The sequence below is a fragment of the Mus caroli genome, chromosome 12, assembly GCF_900094665.2.
Source record: "Mus caroli chromosome 12, CAROLI_EIJ_v1.1, whole genome shotgun sequence".
NCBI classification, from domain to species: domain Eukaryota; kingdom Metazoa; phylum Chordata; class Mammalia; order Rodentia; family Muridae; genus Mus; species Mus caroli.
The window spans coordinates 38,148,804-38,168,829 of NC_034581.1; the positions used below are offsets into that span (position 1 = coordinate 38,148,804).

Consider the following 20,026-nt stretch of genomic DNA (forward strand, 5'->3'; position numbering starts at 1 on the left):
AGGAAAGGAAAGGAAAGGAAAGGAAAGGAAAGGAAAGGAAAGGAAAGGAAAGGAAAGGAAAGGAAAGGAAAGGAAAGGAAAGGAAAGGAAAGATCAGAACACAAAGGCAGGGATACAGAATACAAAAAAAGTGTCTTTGAGCATCTTAGTTTGTTTGTGATTTAGGGCAATACTTCTTCCAGCTTCTGTGGCACTGAAGTCACCATAGAGAAACTTTTGTGAAGCTTCTATGAGTATGTGGCAGAGGACTAGTGAGGAAACACTGCAGAGGTGGGCAGACTGCTCTGGTGGTTCTCCAGTTGCTCACTGTGTATCTTTTGTTATCAGCAAGTGTGTCCATCACTATAGTCACCTGATGGAAGCAATGTTTTAGAGAGCCAACCTAGACCCAATTAAAAGCATTTGGAGAAAAATAAGAATAGACCTGAAAAGAGTGGATCTAACTTTCTCTTTGAAAGAGGAAATCAGATTGTGACCCTTCCTGAGAACGAGGAGAGTGAGAATGAGCAAAAGGATTCTAGCAAAGGAGGATCTGGCAGCTAATGAGGTCTGGGTACTGAGGTCTCATTACTGTTCATAGACTACAGTTAAAGCTAGGCAGTGAGTAAATCACTAAATCAAAAACCAGGACTTGATGATCAGCTGGTGTATCAGGTGCATCATGATTATATGAGGGTCTACTTTGGTGGATATGAGACACCCTACTGGCCACTGAGAATCAGGCCTGCGGTAGAAACAAGGAGTCATGGGTTGCAGATATGATATTGGGAATCAACCCTCTGACAGATGATGACTGCACAAGGAAGAGCTTATGAAGGCATCAGGAAAAATAGAGGCCAGAAGCACAGGAAATAGCTATCCCTAGGAAACAGAAGCCTGGTGGTAAGTTAGTGTAAAGGTGAGAGTGTATCAAGGTACTAAGAAGAGGTGATAAAGAGGCCATTCTACCAGGAAGTGGTCAACAAGATCAATTGTTACACAGGAAGATGGAGATGGATGAGTGGCTAGAAGAACATATGGTAATTGTTAAGAATACAATTCTGAGAGTAGCAGATACTGAAGCCAGCAGGGGCTAAGGAATGAGTCAGTGGTTAGGAACTAAAACCATCTATAATGCAGTGTTATTTTGCTAAGAAAATTCATACATCCAGTGTAGCTTTTAGCTGGCATTGGCAGGCTGGGAGAAAATCAAGAAAACATTGCTCATTTAACCGAAAGCCATTTCTCTCTACTGTCATGTGTGCAATGAAAAGCAGTAAGAGAGCCCTCCCCCCAATTCTTTTCTTTATTGTTGTAAATGCGTGTGCCCCAGACCGAAGCCTTTTAGGATGTTTCCTTAATCCAGTGGATTTTATTTTTATTGAGCTCATCTCAGTACGGAGAAAAACTCCTTTAGTGTTCAGTTCTGTTTCAACAAATGAAACATAGTAGTAACTGTATTACTGCTATTGTGGCTAGATTTTTGTAAGGTCATTTATTGGGAAAAGGCTTCTTGTAAACATTTCTTATATTTATTATAGAGCAGCATCAGAAGGTAATAAACTGCCATTTTTCCAAAGGCATAACTCTTCAGTCAATGTCACTAACAGTTAACAATGGGATATAATACAACTTAGCTTTCTTCATTGTCTTATTTTTTTTTTTATTATTACTCTTATTGTGTGGTTACCTCAGGCCTTCCATGGGACTATTGTACAACAGTTAATATATGGCCAGGCACTGTGCTTCAGTCATACAAATTACACTAGTTTCACTTTTTATCAACCTTGCAGAAATGATATTATTTTTCCCAACTGACAGAGATTAAATTAAGATCAAGAGAGTTTGGCTATCAAAGAGACTGCTTAAAAATTTCAGACTCAAGATCCCAATATCATCAGCTTGATTTTCTTACTCCAAATTTGTACCCTCTGCAGTTAGGAACTGATTTTCACTGTATTCCTCTTCCCCAGACTGTCTTTACATCATAGCTGTCCAAGAACATGGATGGTGATACAGCAGGGACTTTGGTCATTAGAAAGGATACTGTATTTTTGACTAATGAATCAGACATAGCCTAGCTATGAAGCAGCTGTCTTTTGGAGTGTCAGAAGACATGGAAAAACTAACCAGAGAGTGATTAAATAAATTACTTGAAGGAAAAGGACAAGTCATTGCAACTGGAATTCCAATAACGGTCAATAGTTGAATGTGCAGTGAGCTAAACAAAGCTAGGAATTTTCATGAAAAAGACTTGAGACAGTATCTATTCCTGGAGTCAGTGAGTGCCTGGTTCCTGTCCACTTTGTAAAGAAAACAAATGATATGATACTTATTTCTTAATATCAGAAAGATGCTACAAACTTTAAATGTGGATGATGGTACTGGATATGGAAGGAAATTTCAGCCAACCAACACTGCCTCCCACCAGGCTGTGACTCTACCGGCCAGGTCAAGCAGGCCAATCATGCCTCATTCTTCAGGCTAACATGACCAAGGGCTGCATCAAAAGCATCAAAAGCTGTTACTGTCAGTCTCAGCCTCCTACATTATTAAGATCAATCTAAAAATATCACACAGAATAATTGTTTTGTAAAACATTGAAGGAATTTATGTATTAGAGTAAATAAAGATTAGATAAACCAGAGAAATACAGCCATTAATAATGTCTACTGTCATCATAATCTCTAAGTAATTTTAAGCTTTACTTGGAAATTTTAATTTCCAAGTATCTTCATGATATTTTCCTTAGTCTATGGTTAAAATGACAAGCCATTTCTATAATTATATATTTAAATGACCAATGTAAAGAAAAACATATTAGTACTCAGTATACTGTCAACATGTAATATAATAGTTACCTATACATAAACCCCATAGACAATTCATAACTGACCTTGAGAAATTTATTCTGGTTCACCAATATTAATCTTATTACTAGGATGCCAACTTTGACAGGGATTACCCATCAGTATATGAATTTCAACTTTATTCTGGCATTATTAATTTTCATATGATAAGTATGCATGTTGAAAACCAGAAAGCTGAGTATCATTTATCCTGAGCAACTCTAATATATTGAAATTTGTTTATCTCACAAGATTAAGCCAGTCTGTGGCTTTGTGCCAACATGCTTATTGACTGAATGTTGAATAACCCCCAGTAGATTTCTTTGAATTAACTACTGTAATCAAAGTACAAAAGCCAGATAACTAAAATATTGAGAACAAAAAATTTCAAAACCAAAAGTATCCTGAAAGTTAAAGAAGGCAAAACTAAAACTAATCTCTTCCTGCCTGACACATCAGTAGCAGGGTCTGTCTGGGATGAAGATTCATCCAAGTGAGTCATATTCACATTTCTTTCTTAATCATTCAAATTGTACATTACAAAGATGATGGCTGTCAATAGTTCATCTTGATTTCCAACAAATAGTGTCACACACCTGCATACACAGACAGATACAGACACACAAAGATACATACAGGTACACACACAGACACACAGGTATACACATACACACACATATTATCTATCTATCTATCTATCTATCTATCTATCTATCTATCTATCTATCTATATCATCCTAAAGCACATGTAAGCTGATCTATGCTCCAGAGTGCTTCTTTCATGCAATTTCTTTCTGAGTACAGTGGTACATAAAGCTCATGAAACACATTTAAAATTCAGCTAAAAATTACAAAGAACATTTCATTTGCATTTCTGAGAGAAAAAATGTTTTTATGGGAGACATCTAAGTATTAGGCACAAATGAATGAAGCTCTTGGAATCTGTAGTGATCTCACTGAGGTCCTCTTTGTTCTCTAAACTCAGAAGAATTGAGAGGCTATGGTGTTAAAGGTGACTTCCTGTCTTCAGGCTGTCCCCTGTTTTGCCTTATCTCAGTGTTCTCAGTTAAACAAGGTGAGAGGCAGAGCTCTCCTTATGCTCAGGTCTCCTAAGCCCCATCCTAGAGTGGATGTGTTACAGTCCATTCAAGTGTAGTGATTCTTGCCTGTGGTTGCATAAACCTCACTTCTTAGTGATACCTCCAAAACTAGCAACCTTTCTTTCAGCCCAGTGAGCCATTGCATTCTCATGGCTACAAAGCCAACTCCCTATTTTTCGAGTAAGACTTCATAGGCTCAGCTTTGGACTTTGGGCTGGAAATCTGCTTGCATAACCTACAGTTTAATCCATTGCTTTATAAGTCTGCTGCTTGTACTGTGATCCCTGGTTCACTAAAGGCTCCTCTGGCTTTCCTCACAGTGGAAGTAAGATTCATGTCCACTCATTCTTCTTCCCTTGGCTCCCTTGCCCAGTAGTTGCCCAATAGCATCTGTCTGAATCCACATAGTCTGTGGTTCATTCATTTAGTCAAAAATCACTTGAGTTTCTTTCTATTGTTCTACCATGTATTAGGAACAAGACATACCCATTAAAAGAGGAAAAGACTAAATACACTATCATTGCACTGATTAATGTTAAGTGTATATCTACGTGGGCTGTTGAAGAGTGGGAAAGACCAGAGAAGCCTTCCAGGAGAAAACATATAAACTCTCCCTGAGGATGAAGATGAATTCTCTAGGAAAGAGCAGAAGAAAGCCTTCCTGGAGGCAGAAAGTACCACGTGCAAATAAATGCCCAGAGGTAGGACCAGACTATTCCTTTTCAAGGAGGGACAAACTGAGGACTGTTGAGAAAAGAGCAAAACAAACAGACACATTTATGACACCCTAGATTAGCATGCCAGGACCATTGAGCTTCCTTCACAGAGCACTGTGTTTAACTTTTTTTCCCGACACAACTGTGTTCTTGTTAATACCACTGTGAAAAATCACCTGAGGATAGATACTCTTGCATGCCCCCTCTCTGCCTTTGCTTTTCTTTCCTTGCACTGTGATCCAGGGAAGCTTCTCTGGCTAGTTTAGAGCCTGTTTTCCTCTCCCCAAATTCTCCCTCTATTACTTAATGAATGACTCTCCTTTTCTGGGGCCCCCACCTCTCCACTTTTGTCACACACAGTGTGTCCCCTCCGAGTTATAAACTCCTCTACATAGCATAGGTCTAGTAGCCAGCAAAATTGTCCTCCTCAATGAGCCTCTGCATATCTGTTGTGTTGAGTCAAAGGAGCACAGTTTAAAGTCCTACCATGTCTCTTTACTGCTTTTATGTGCACTGCCATAATCATGCTGCTGTAATAGGCACTGGCTTTCCTGTCACTGCCAGCAAATGTCCCTTACAGCCCAGTGGCTTGTAACATGCTCTGCTGCTGCAAATCAGTAGCGGTTGGTTCCCAAACAGAGTAGCATGGCTGTGTACAAACCTTAATGTGCAATGTTGGTGTTTGCTGTCAAAAAATGAAAGGCCCCAATCTTCCCTGGGGAGAGAGCAAGCCCAGCAAGCGTTGGCACAGAGCCCCTTGCCGACCATTCTGATTTCCAGGGCTCTGCGCCTCATTTCACCGGCAGGTATAGCAAGCAGGGATTTAAACTAAGAAACAGAGCTAGGTTTCGAGTCCCAGTTCTGCTACCTGGTGATTATGAGCAGCATTTCTGAGCTTGTTCTGGCTCTCATGGAGCTGGTAATAAACTGGTATGTGAGATCCTTCTGGATGCTATTGTTTAGAGTTTACAGTGCACCATAACAGTCAGGTATCTCATTAGCATATGACACAGCTTCATTCTGATATATTTTTCCTTCTGATAGGCAAAGAAGATGTCACAGGAAGCATATTTCACAGGGTTTAGAGTGGGTTTGATGAAAACTAGGCTTAGGAAGTAGAGTCTTGGCCACAGAGGACCCTGCATATCTCTCAGAAGGTGTAGCAGGACAATGAAGGTTATGGGTAGCTTTCCTGGTAAATCTTGATGGCACTTAAGTTTCTACAGTACATCTATGGCTTTTTATTGCTCCTTCCACATTCCTAATCACACATTTGGGAGGTAATTGGTTGAGGCCAAGTCAGGGACTGTTCTGTACTGGATGTATTCAGTGGAAGAGGGCATTGACTCTCATGGAGACTTGCTCAGAAATGAAGACACTGTTGTGATTACTAAGGCCTGCACCATCTTAGGGAGCTGTACCCTGCTGCACTAGATGTACATTTAAAGCCTGGAATGTCCGGTAGGCCTTCCCTTCAGAGACAAGGCTGCTGGGATTAAATCCAGGGTTTAATTTATCTTTTGTTCTGTTTTATCTTTCCTATAGATGCACTTCTCTGGAGTTGCTAGGCTTCTGTTGCAACCCAAGAGCTACAGTTTTAGTTGTAATTGCTCAGGGCATCATTCTAGGTGAGCTGAAAAGCAGAATGAGTGGGTTCTGGTTCTGACTCATTCTGCTCTTGTAAACATAAGAAACAAAGAGACAAAAGGCATGCTGTGTGCACAAGCCTTCCTGGAAGCTGAGTTCTCATTACTGGAGCAAGTGAGAGCTCTAGAAAGTTCTATACATAACCATGGCACTTTCGCCTCTTATAGAACAGTAGACATCATCTGGTTGTCCTGTTACTGATGGCTGGCTTCTTTGTTTCAGTGGCTGCCTGCCCAATGCTTCTAAATATGCTTTAAGACAATTTCAACAACAATAAAGACTTTGTCAGCAAATGAACTCTGCTTTTGACTCTTTGAGGAGCCTTGCTAGGTATGTGGATGCCATCCCTTATGACCCACAAAGTGCCTGATGCAAGACCTTATGTCAGAAATATTTTAAAGAAAACTTACATCATAGAAAAACTTATCCTCCCTTATGAATTGAAAGTTTTCCCAAGATTTTAAAGAGAAAATTTCCTGCTCCCAAAGGGAGCTGTGTTAAGTTACCGTGTTTTCCTCTTCACTTGGTTCTCAGGCAGCTGAGTGTTAGGCATGGTGCTATTCACAGGAACTCTCTTGGGCCATGTGCTTGCCACTTTTATTTATCTTCTTTTGTTCCTGATTATTTATTTTGTAGCTCTTCTCTGTTTCATTTTGAGAGAAAAGATAAAAGAAAGAGCAGAAGCCAAGAGACATGTTAGATAAGGTCAGGGTACCATATGGCCGCCTAAATGAGTAGTGGTATACCCTCAGCCAAGGAATGGCCACACAACACGATCTCAGCAGGACTAGATATGGGTATCCTGTTACTGATGGCTGGCTTCTTTGTTTCAGTGGCTGCTTGCCCAATGCTTCTAAATATGCTTTAAGACAATTTCAACAATAAAGACTTTTATACCTCTCTCCTCATTTGTTTATATGAGCTTTTATTTCGGACATAAAAATAGCATGTGGGACATCAGCTACTAGAGGCACACAAGCAAGCAATAAGCCATCACTCAGTACTGTCACCCATCCACAGTGGATAACTGTGGATGCTGTGAGTTGCTAACTATCCAAATTATATTCAAGTATTTCATCACCTGCTTAATCAAGCTGCAAAATGAGAAGTTAGACCACTTCACCTCCAGTGATTTGATTATGTGGTAAGGAGACCGGTACATAAACATTAATCCTGGGAAATTAATTCATGAAAATTAGCTGAAGACACCCCCAGAGGCCCGTTTTGTATCTTTTTTTTGCATAAAATGTTGAACTAACTACTTACCGAAGGTGTCTTTGGGGGCTGAGAATGATTATGCGTGATTCTGTAGTTGTCTAGGGAGAATCATGAAGAGGTCCATGAAGTGACCTGGAAATGCATTCTGATTAAAGTGAAGTCTTGAGCAGGAAAATTGCTTTGAAATGATTAAAGTTAAAATTGGCAGTAATGAAGGAAAACACTTGTCCTGGAGTGGGGCCTTTGAAAGAGTATTGCAGGAAGCAGATGGCTGGCCCCTTCTTAGTGTCAAAATATTATATTGTACCAACCTATCAATCACTGGGACCTGGAGAATGTGGATTATGTTTGGCAATTTCTCTATGATTCTATCTGTAGCTTGCTGTCATCCTACCTAGGATTAAACTCTTCACTCTGATAACATCAGTCCTCTTAGGTAAAATACTCATCTTTGCATATATTTTAAATGCAAATATTATACTTAAAATTCTAGAAATATGTATTTCAGAATCCAGACTTTTCAGTGATGATATCAACATCTTGTCTTTAACAATGCCTATACCATACATAAATGATAATCCTGGCAAAGTCTGATACAGAACCTATGATCAATCACACTAATATTTCTGTACTAAAATTATGAATTGGCACAGTGCATGAGATGAGTAAACACTTTCCTTACATATTATAATACTGTATTAATAAGAGCTCTCATCTGGTGAGGTGGTGCTACCCAGGGGCTATAAAAATAAATAGCTGGGGTTTTGATAAAGATGAGAGGAGTGGAGGGAGAGCTAGAGTAATTAGAATAACTATATACAGGTATGAAATTACTGAAGAACAAATAAAGCAATAACATTTTTAATTATAGAAGTTTCCCATATTTTCCTGGCCTGTAATTATGCATGAAGTATGTTTTTCATATTTTAGGCACTATTTCATGACATGTGTAAATTGACAAGCTAGTGTATATACTTATTAAAATGCCTTGGTAGAAATAATTATTTTTGTACCCACAGAGCCTTGTTTTTTCTTCTCAGCCATTTCTTATTTTTCCCCCAGGGCCTCCCTCCTTCTCTCCTTCATTCTTGCACATCTGTTTGATTTTGTTTTTATCAGAACCAAATTCTTCATGGAGAGGGAGGTTAATGATTTTCTCTTTTGCCTCCTGTATAATTCATTATAAGGAAGGAAGTGATCTTTTCAGTGTGTCCTTGCCTAAATGAGAGTCAGTTTACGAAGAAAGGAAGTACTCATGTGTCTGCTTATCATGAACTGGGTTTATCTGCTCAGTTTTTTGGACAAAAACACCTTGGTGCCATGGAAATGGGTGGCAGGCTAATTTCCTATTTTGTTGTTGTTGTTGTTGTTGACAAATAACAGTTTAATTTTCTCCCATTTGTATTCCTTGTCACTTGATGCCTCTCTTTTCCATGTTGTGGTATTTTTTTATTAGATATTTTCTTGATTTACATTTCAAATGCTATCCTCTTTCCTAATTTCCTCTCCAAAAATCCTCTGTCCCCTTCCCCCTCTCCCTGTTCCCCAACCCACCTACTCCTGCTTCCTGACCCTGGCATTCCCCTATACTGAGGCATAGAACCTTCACAGGACTAAGGGCCTCTCCTTCCATTGATGGCTGACTAGGCCATCCTCTGCTACATATGCAGCTAGAAGCACAAATCCCACCATGTGTTTTCTTTTATTGGTGGTTTAGTCCCAGGGAGCTCTGGGGGGTACTGATTAGTTCATATTGTTGTTCCTCCTATAGGGCTGCAGATCCCTTCAGCTCCTTGGGTACTTTCTCTAGCTCTTTCATTGGGAACCCTGTGTTCCATCTAATAGATGACTGTAGCCATCCACTTCTGTATTTGCCAGGCACTGGCATAGCCTCACAGGAGACAGCTTTAGCAACCTTGTCAGCTATACAAAAAATAATGATGAAAAACTTGAACGTGGCTTAAGCATGTTTGAAATGAAGCAGGTGTTTCTGTTTTTCAGTCTTTTATCAAAGTGTCTTTTAGACAATATTTTTGGACAGTTCAATTGCTCATTTTATGATGTGACATTTATTTGTTGCCTTTATTTCTAATTCTGTTTGACTTATATATGCCTCGCATCTGTTTTTTGCCATTATAAAAAAATGCTCTCTTTTGTGTTAGCTATTAAAAGAATTGTTTTTTTCTTTTTCATAATCTCGTTGGTGACGTAAAATGATGAAACAAGTAAATAAAGGTGATTAAATGGTTCAAAACAAAACAAAACAACAACAGAGATGTGAGCCAAGGAAGGCAGGATCAGCACTGCCAAGATCTCCTCCCTTACACTCACTTGCTGCATTGAACTGAATGCATGTGACCAAAGCAGAGGTCAAAAAGGCATTGCTGGTTACTCTGAGCCACTCTCAACATTGGTTATAAGGACAACATTCTCCTTAAGGGTTGTCCAATTCAGAAAGAGTTGGAGCACATTGTCAGCTTAGCACTGGCAAATGTTCCCTTGCTAACACTGAACAAATTGGTGCTGATGTTGTCTTCTGGGAAATGTTAGTATGAGAAGAGGATAGAGAGCTAGATTGTTGATCAGTGGCCAAGTAACCACCAGAACCCATTAAGGCATAAGCTGCTTTCTCCTAATATTGCTTATTTGTTTTGGAGGTAAATGGTAGCCCCAAGAGCCAAGGAAAGCTGGTTTTCTTTCCATTTCTAATATACTTAGATTAATTTTTCTTGGAAAAAGATCAAAATATATGTGTAACAAGGATAAAAATTGTTGCGTATCTCCTCATAGTTCTATTGAAGTGGTGGAGTAGTTGTTTGTAGGCATCCTGTGTCTCCCTTATGTCCATTATCAGTGATTACAGAAGCCTCCTGTCACCTGATACTGTTTTCTAAAGAATTATGAATGGTTTTCTTAAAGGAGTTTGCAGAATCAAGATGTTTGGAGAGCCCATGTGATGGTTTAATGGGTAAGGACACTTGCCACTAAATCTGATGATTAGAGTTCACTACCCAGACACTCATGGTAAAGTGAGAAAACAGGGTCCTACAAGTTGTCGCTTGACTTTCCCATGTCCACGGTGTCCACACTCACTCACACAGAAACATAAAATAAGCAAACAAATAAATAAGTTTGGAAAGATATGTCTCTAAAGGGCCTTGGTTGTCAGATTACAAAAGGGACATTGTATAAAGGTTCAATAGTTCAGTTCTTGTTTTAAATAAGTTTCCTTCAAAAACTGTAGTTCTTCAGTTTGATTTGACTTTCAAACATCGTTATAGGTAATGTAATATTGTAGGATTAATATCACTGGATCTTGTTCATGTGGAAATAGCTCCTTTCTTATGCAAGTAAATAGATTCAACAAAGACAGATTTTATTGGTTAATAATGCAGATATACTGCTTTATCGTTTCTATTTTTTAAACATTTAATTGCATGAGATTCCAGTTTAGTACTTTATCCCACTTTTCGCATTCAGATCTCTTGTCTTCATCTCGGTTCTGAGCATTGTCTTGAAAGAACCTTTAGTCCCACTAGCAGTCTTCTTTACTCCCTGTGTTTTCTACTCTATCCAACATTGGAAGTCTTGCTTTTACCTTTCCTTATTTTGCCCTTGTGAGGCCTTCCTTTGAGGCAAAGCTCCTGAAGCCAAGAAAAGGAGGTGTGTTCTGTACACTGCATGCGTATGGAGAGGGAGGAGGGAAACATGGTTACACACACCTGTGCCCCTGGCACCTGGAGGAAAGCTGGGTTGATGATGCGTATATCTGCCTACCAGAAACCAAAATAACTTCTCAGTGGAGCCAATTTGATCAAAGGCAAGCAATTCAGTGGAAATTTAGTTCATGTGGCTCCTTGGCATTTTGTAGACAACACAAACCAGGTGACTGATAGCATGAACCACTTTCCAGCTAGTACTAATGGGGTTTCCTAAAGATGTGCTCTCTAAGGTCAGGAGCATCAACCTTCAGTCTGATGTGCTATGCTAGGTACAAGAACAATCCTACTCCTGTATAGCTAGCAAACTAGAAATTGGACTTTACTTGTGTTTGGTTTTGTGGATTGTCGGTGAATTCCAAAAATGTTTGCTGATCAAATAGTATACAATCAAAACAAAGTAGTGACTATTATTCTAGGTGACTAATTCCTTATCCATGTGCTCAGTGCCCCGTGGGGTTAAGGGATTAATTGTAAGACGCTCATTGTTAAATGCACATAAACCTATTTCCTTCTTAAGTAGATACTAAAAATACAGAGACCTACTAGGGCTTTTCAAGGGTCCATTAACGTGCTTCTTAAATTTACTCTGAATGTTCATTCTCAATATCTAAATAATATTGTAAATCCAATAAAGGATGCATAGTTCCATCTGGGATGCACATGAGTAAAGAACAAGGGGATCCAATCCCACTGTGCCACTGGTATGGCTGGATCTTTAATCAGCTTCCTTTTACTATAACATGTGTACAAGACAAATCAGACGTTATAGCAAGTGCCTCTCATCCTCACACTAGGGAGGCCGAAGCAGGTGGATCTCCATGAGTTCAAGAATAGCCATAGATACATAATGAGACCCTGTCTGAAAACAATGATTAAAAACAAAACGTCCAAGATGATAGTCTTTTAAAAGGGGAAATGATTTACTTGGCTCCAGTTTGGGAGGTTTATACCATGATTGGTTGGCTTGTTCCTTTGGGGGCTGGTATGTTATGGCGGTAGCATGCAGAAAAACTGTTATTCTGACTGGGATGCCAAAGGGGTGGGTTAAGGCACCCAGGGTGAGTGGAAGACCTCCCACTAGTCCTTACCCCTTATAGTACCAAAAAGAGCCACTTGCTAGGGGGGAACCCTATACTATACAGGCCTTTGAGGGACATTAAAGCCAAACTTAAACACGTGGTCAAAGTACTTAACCTAATGCAAACCTGTTGCTTTTATATGGTAAACATATCCTCTTCCCTCTTTCCAAATATGTCCTTTGCCTTTTCCCTTTAATATGTTCTGTGTTCTGTGTTATGCGTATTTGATACATCATTGATCCCACTTCCATCTTTCTTTTTATTTTCATGCATATTCATATTCTTGAGCTGTGATAACAAAATATAACAGATGGTAGCTTCAACAAGAGGCATCTAGTTTTTCATAGTTCTAGAGAAGATAGTACAAGATCAAAGGATCAGCAGGTTTGGTCTGTTGTAAGCTCTCTTTTTGTGGATTTTAGGAAGCCCCTCATTCAGTGTTCATCAGCTGTTCTTTCTCCTTGTGAATAGATTCTTGGGCTTCATCTGTGTCTTAATCTCCTCTAATAAGAATATAAATGAGTTTGCATCAGGGTCTTATTTTAACTTCATTTTTTCTTATAGGCAGACATGGTCAAATTCTGAGAAAGATTGTGTACTCAGATTTCATCATACAAAGTTGAAAAGATGTGGTCTATCCCAATTTTTTTGTGATAAATCTGGTATTTTCAGGAATATACATGTCCCTGACAGATATACATGTCAAGGAGCATGGTGAGAATGGCAACCATATTTTGCTTTGTCCAGGACACAACCACTTTACAGACTGACCCAACTTAATTAAGTCTGTGCCTCTTTGTCTGTCAAAAATGTCACATTGAGTTAATAACTATGGTGTAGAAACTCACTTACTTTAGTGTTAGCTGAAAAATATTTTGCTGATACTGGTTTCCTTGCTTGTAAATGAGACAGGATGTCTACCTGATGAGTCACTGTGAGAAGTGAGTCATATGTGTAAGTCATTCATAACACTGCCTTCTGGAGCCAAGTACTAAGTGTAACATGGAACAAAGCAAAGGGTGGAGGTGGCTGAATATGTTTCCTGGGTGGTGATTTTATGTGCCACCTTCCCTGGGCCACAGTGCCCAGATACAGTGTCCAACAATATTCTGAATGATTTCTGTTCTTGCATGAGGAGAGCAGTCTGTCTTCCGTAATGTGGGTGGGCCTCCTGAAGTCAGGTGAAGGCCCAAGAACAGCAACAGATTGAGTAACATGGTGTGAGAAGAGAATGAGCAAGCAGATGGTGCTGTACTTACTACCAATCGGCTGCCCCCAGCTGCCCACAGACGTCCTCTGGGTTGAACTCTACCTGGTTCTATGCTTTCCTGGCCACTCTGGTCAAATTTTGGATTTGTCAAAAATCTCTAATCACATTTATTACTTAGTAAGATAAATTTACTTGTATATCTAAATCCTTTTCATTTATCTAAAGAACCCTCACTAATATAGCACATAAGAAGGCCAAAGCTATGCCCAGTATATAAGTAAAAATATAGGAAAAATTCATATGCTTTTTAATTTAATGTATTTCTATATTCACTGTATTCTCCCCTTATCTATAGACACCGTTCAAAATAAAATTGCAAAATAAAATAAAAAATGTAAAAAGCCACAAGAAAATTAAGCAAGTGATTAAACATCTTCTGTACATATTAATTTCAGTATTTTTAAGCTTGAATTTCAGAATCCTATCTCACCATTTAAACAATAATGATATTATTCCCCCAAATTTTCACCATTACTATTCATAATTTTTTAGTTTAACTCTTTCAGACAGTGAAAATGGTACCTTTAAATATATTTTCAGAATAAAAAAAAATCCAGTAAGATTAGTTTCAGTAAAATGAGTGGTTAACATAAAATTAGAATTCAGTCACTGTGTCCAAAACTGAGCTCCAAACTAAGCAAGCAAGCAAGCAAGCAAGCAAGCAAGCAAGCAAGCAAATATATTGGCAACAGTTCAGCCAAGTTAAAACATTGGCAAATCACCCTTATGATAAAAATTCAACAGCTTGGAAAAGCAACTCAGTGCTTGAGAGACAACTGAGTAGCTGCCATCAAACCTAAAATGAGTTACGATGGAAGAGATGGAGACCACTGTTCTCTAACTCACCTGAGCCTACCTGTGAACAAAGCTAGATAAAACTGCAGTGTGATGCGAGATCATCTATATCCAGTGAAGTATTTTCTAACCAGTAACACTGTTGCCAGGGTTGTGTGTGTGTGTGTGTGTGTCTGTCTGTCTGTCTGCATGCACGTGCTAGGAATCACACTCAATCACAACCATACTCAAAATTGAATAAAAATGGATTAAAAGCAAACTAAAACAGAATGTAAGTAGAAACAAATGAACTTGCTTATAAAGTGATAACAGAGATTTATCTGTTGGGATTTATCACTTGGGATTTAAACCAACAGTGAATATTCTTACAATACAGTGTATAATAGAGCTGCTCTGGATAGAAATGGTCTGTCTCCAAGATTTTATACTGCAGTTTCCTCTCACTGTAAAGTATTAGAAAGAAGGAAACCTAGTGAACTGTGGTGTTGAAAGGTGGGCCACTTGAGAAATGGTCAACACTTGTGGACCTTCAACCTCATTCTTTCAGACACACGAGCCAGTGAACTTTCTTTGTAACTCACCCAGATTGTAGGATGTAAACACTGGTAACAGAAAATATACTGATTCAAGTACCAAAATGATCGCCAAAACATCTTGATTTTTAGTCAGTAAGTTTGTTGTAGGTAGAAATTATAGTATAGTTACTCTGAAACTATTTTTATATAGTTTAGTGCCTGGTAAATGGGTATTTAAATGTTGGAGGAAGCCACCTAGTCACTATGAAGATAAACTATAAAGAAAGAAAAGGTGAAGGGCAGCTTTTGGTATTGGTTACCTTGTTGTGTCGTTGTTGTCTTTGTATTTATTTTCTGAATTTGAACCCAAGACCACTGGCATAACTGGTATCAGATGTTGCTTATACACGACACTCCTTGCTAAAAGGAACCAAAGCACCTGAAAGAAACATTGGATTACATATAGAACAGGTATGAGGTTCAGGGTAAGCCTAAAATGCCTGGTGGTACTTAAAACTAAGAAAGTGCTCTAAAGGACACACAGAAACCCACTGGGTAAGCGAGGTATCTAAGCAACCTACAAATAAGCAGAAAATAGTAATGGGTTTTGACTTGAGAGAGAATGGGGGTGAGGAGAGCAGGTGTGTAGCTATCACTTTTATTTCCTGAGATGAAGTGATGAGATGAGAGCCTTACCCAAACTGTGAGAATACATGGATTAGGCTGAGCCCAGAACATTTTATTCTCTGTGCTAACTACCCTAGACCCAGGCCTGGAAGCTTCTAGCCTCCATACAATCTGATCGTCCAAACTCACTGATTCAGTCTGGCTGCTCTAGATTTCTAATTGAATTGCTCTGCTTGGCATCATACTAACTCTGCAAATACGTTCTAATCTTCTGGCTCCGTCTCATTCTCTACCTTGTTCTGTCTGTAACTCAACTGTCCTGGTAAAACTGCCATAGACACACACCACATGCCATGCATTACCTTGCCCTTAAGTAGTCTTTCTTTCCTGTGCTGTTTTCCTCTGAGTTGAGCACGTCCTATCTCTGACTCATTGTATCAAGTCTTTCTCTGATTCGTGACCTTGCCTGCTAGATCATACTGTAATCCAGGGCATGTCTGTATTCCAGCTGGATCATATCTTTGGATGTGATTACTTGCCTAGGGAAGCCATGTTGCTGGATTAAAATTCCTCTGCCAGGAGGGAGGGGGAAGTATAGGAATGGAGGGAGAGAAAGAGAGAAAGAAAGAGAGAGGGGGAGGGAGGGAGGGAGGGAAGGAGGGAAGGAGGGAAGTGGGAGGGAGGGAAGGGGAGAGAGGAGGGAGGAGGGATAGGGATAAGGAGAGAGAGAGAGAGAGGGAGGGAGGGGGAGAGGGAGAGAGAGAGAGAGGGAGAGGGAGAGAGAGAGGGAGAGAGAGAGAGAGGGAGGGAGAGAGAGAGGGAGGGAGAGAGAGAGGGAGGGAGAGAGGGAGAGAGAGAGCCCACAGGAGGCTGTGGCAGGAGAAACTCTCAGCATCAGTGCAATCTGAGTCCGAGCTAGATAGTGAGTTACAGGCTAATCTGGGCTCTAAAGTAAGACCCTATCTCAAACCACATATACATGCATACATAGCATAATATAAAATAAGCTACATACTTAACAAAAAAATAAAGAAAACATAGCAGTTGGTGTTGAGAGAGATTTTTTAAAAAGAATTTGCCAACTAAAATTATAAAATACATCTTTAGTGTCAATAATTAAGGAACAATAGTGATATGCAATAAAACCATTTGATAAAATGTATCAATATTCAGAATATTTATACTGTTTCAAAATAACACCACATATTATTTATTATTTGGGAATGAACTGAGTGTTAACTGACGGGTTACCATCATATTGAGCTGTTGATTGTTTTATTTCAACAGTTGGTGAAACTGATATTTTGTGCCCTCTTATGAAACAAGCAGAAAAATACATGAAGTGCATTTTTTCCTGCCAAGCATTTACCTTTTGTCTTTTCATGAGTGAAAACTCAAGCAAGTTGAGATAAACAACATCATAAAGTGGGTGTCCTGGACCCTGGATAGAGTAGACTGATTGGGGATGGAAACAATCTCTTGACCGGCAGATGCAGCCTGAGATCCTTGGTTAGACACTGTATTTTGAAAATATAGGAGTCTAAAAGTCATTTACAGGACAACTAGAATGTTTTGCATATGGGATGTGTATGAGTTTTGTTACTCTGTTAATATGAGATTCTTGGCATATGGCAATGACAATGTGCTCAAGTGGCAAAGAATTTTAGTTTTTAGGTGCATTTTGAAGTATTTAGTATTTCCACAGGGTATTAGTAACTTTCAAGGGTCTGAGAAAACAAATAGAATGTATATGTTGATGTGTATGCAGACAGTAGAATGTATATTTTGATGTATGTACAAACAGGTATAATATGTATGTTGACATGTGTGCAGACAAGTATAATGTATATGCTGAATTAGGTGTAGACATGATATAATGTAGATATAGGCATGTGTGTAAACATGTATAATGCACACATTGATGTGTGTCAAGATAAGTATAGTGTATGAGTTGATGTGTATGTAGACATGCAGTAAGAGGGAGTACAACCACAGGCACGGGGACCAGTGATGTATGCTGGGTGGAGCTGATTTTGTGATTCTTTTTAAGTTCAATTTTCAGGATAATTAGAAGGAAAGAAATTGTTCCCAAGTCGCCAGGGCTTATTGCTCTTCTTTGGGCTGATCCTGACTATATTTAAACTACAGCGTGTTTCTGATTTCTTCTCTGAGCAGAGAGCTGCTCATCTCTGCCAATACTGTTTTTTTGTTCCATGTGCCATGGTCTGGGTGCTTTCTCTCTATTGCTCTTCAACTTTGTTTGATCTGAGCTCTCATCCTGTGTACTTGCCCATGTTGCTTGGTGGCTCTTCCTGTAAATAGTCCCCACCCAGACTCACATCCGAACACTGATTGCCCATCTAGCAAATGGAACAATGGTGTGTGTGTGTGTGTGTGTGTGTGTGTGTGTGTGTGTGTGTGTGTGTGTGTGTGTGTTGGGGTCTCTATGACTGTATTATAAAGGTCTCTCTCAGGCAATAGCTCTAGAGGACATATGAGACTATAGACTAGATTCGTGTTTCCTGGGTCTGTGCAAACAACCTGCCAAGGGCATTGGTTAATATTGGAGCCTGAAACATTACTGAAACCAGGTCCCAATGCATCATATGTATTTGCCTTTCTAAACTTCGCTGAACTCAGTTTCCTGCTTTAGAAAATTAAAACCATAATTCCCTCAAATCACTGTTGCAAAGGTTAAAGAAGTGGGCATATGTCAAACCCTGGGAAAATGCTCCTAAATGTTTTCTGTTTTTAATCATAGTCTTTCCATGGCACATCAGACCTGAATCAATGTTTTCAACCTATTTATAATGGTCAGTATAAAATGATTTCTTTGTTGCTGTCTCTGTGTTTCCCCTGGATTCAGGTTTCTCTGGGACTCCTGCATGCCCATGCCACACATATTTTGTGGCCTCCAGAGCGCTGGCAGAGACTGGAATCTGTTCTTCCTCCAGAGCGCTGTCCACTCCAGACTGGCGAGAAATAACTGCACAAGAGCCCGCCATAGGAAGAGCTGAACACACCAGATGCCTCCTCCTGGCGGGAGATGTTCCAGTGGTGCTGACTGAGCACGAGACCTCTGTATGTCTTTAAGGTTGTCTGGAATTTCCATATTAAACAGTATTAAATGGCACTTGATTGTGTGTTGTATTTAATTCCATATTGCTTATCACCAAAAAATCCAGTTCTTAGAGAACATGAAAGCATGCTATCTGTACATATTAAAGAAGATAAATAGAGAATGCTGTGCCTAGTTATTGATGAGAATTTTTCCATGAGGCCTGCTGCTCAACGAATTTTAAAATTAATGTGCAGTGAAGATGATTTGTCTTTTACTATTTTAAGGCTGAAAGAGGAAAACGAAGTATTATGCACATAAAGATAGTGATTATATTGAAGGTATCCACAGAATAGTGACTGCCAGTTAGGAAGGACCAGAAACTGTGATGTCAAATAAAACAACCATTTGTCCACATCTTGTTTGGGTGTTTAATTATCAGTTAACCAAAGTCCATTAATGAAAAATATTTTATCTCTTATCCAAGACAGAAAGTAAAGTAATGCAAAAAAAAAGGTTCCATCAATATTTGATATAATCAAATGTTTTTTATTGGCCCTTTTTACTATAAAACTTCTGAGTAATCCTATGCCTGTTCACAATGATGAATAAGGAGGCCCTTGGTCAACGTTTTATCACATTTGTTGAAAAGTTCTAAATGGAATGCGAAATAATCACATCCAGATCAACAACATTTGACACTTTCCCCCAAGTGATTTCTCAGTGAAACTCTAGTACGCAAATCAGCAGTTGCAAGGGGTTAATGGTGGGATGATAGAGTCAGTAGCTTGTCTAAACAAGGGTATATGTTCCTTCATTCACAGCAACAGTCTTAATAAAACACCTTTTCTTGCTGTTGCTGAAGGGTTTGCTCTGATCAGAACAAGATTTAAGGCTACTAGCTTGTGTCAGTTTTTCTTCTATTTCATCTTGCAAATGTGGACTGTAGTTCACTATGGCAGACAGGTTTAGAATGATAACAAAAACCATACAGAGAAAAGCATGAGTTTCTTCTAATAATGTTTTAGTATTCTGAGAGTTAATTCTGCAAACATTGAAGACTTATAGACTTGGGCTTATCCAATTTTTTTGTTTCGTTCTTTGTTCTTGTTTGTTTTGGTTTTGTTTTTTGAGACAGGGTTTCTCTGTGTAGTCCTGGCTGTCTAGGAACTCACTCTGTAGGCCAGGATGACCTTGCACTCACAAATCTGCCTGGCTTTGCCTCCCATTTGCTGAGATTAAAGGCATTAAGCCGCCACAACTTGACTTCAGAATTATTTATTAACTTTTATATTTAAATGTATTTTATTAATTTTTGTCCTTTGATAGTTTCATATTTTTGAGAATATGAAACTTCTTATATTTTAGAATATAATTGTAATATATTCTGATTACTTTCCCCCCCATACTCTTTCTTGTCTCCCTCATTCCTACCAGTTTTTTTCCTAGAT

The 20,026-nt window shown here is 39.1% G+C and overlaps 1 protein-coding gene across 4 annotated transcripts in view; it reads left to right on the forward strand.

Annotated features, from left to right (window-relative positions):
- Immp2l (inner mitochondrial membrane peptidase subunit 2) overlaps positions 1-18,650 on the forward strand; it is an 879,462-nt gene extending 860,812 nt beyond the window's left edge. For all 4 annotated transcript variants that reach the window (XM_021179757.1, XM_029484785.1, XM_029484783.1 and 1 more), the window contains one exon: positions 18,384-18,650. In XM_021179757.1, the coding sequence (XP_021035416.1) occupies positions 18,384-18,503 (120 nt within the window). In that variant the 3' untranslated portion in view covers positions 18,504-18,650. The remainder of the gene's footprint in view (positions 1-18,383) is intronic.
- The last annotated feature ends 1,376 nt before the right edge of the window (positions 18,651-20,026 follow it).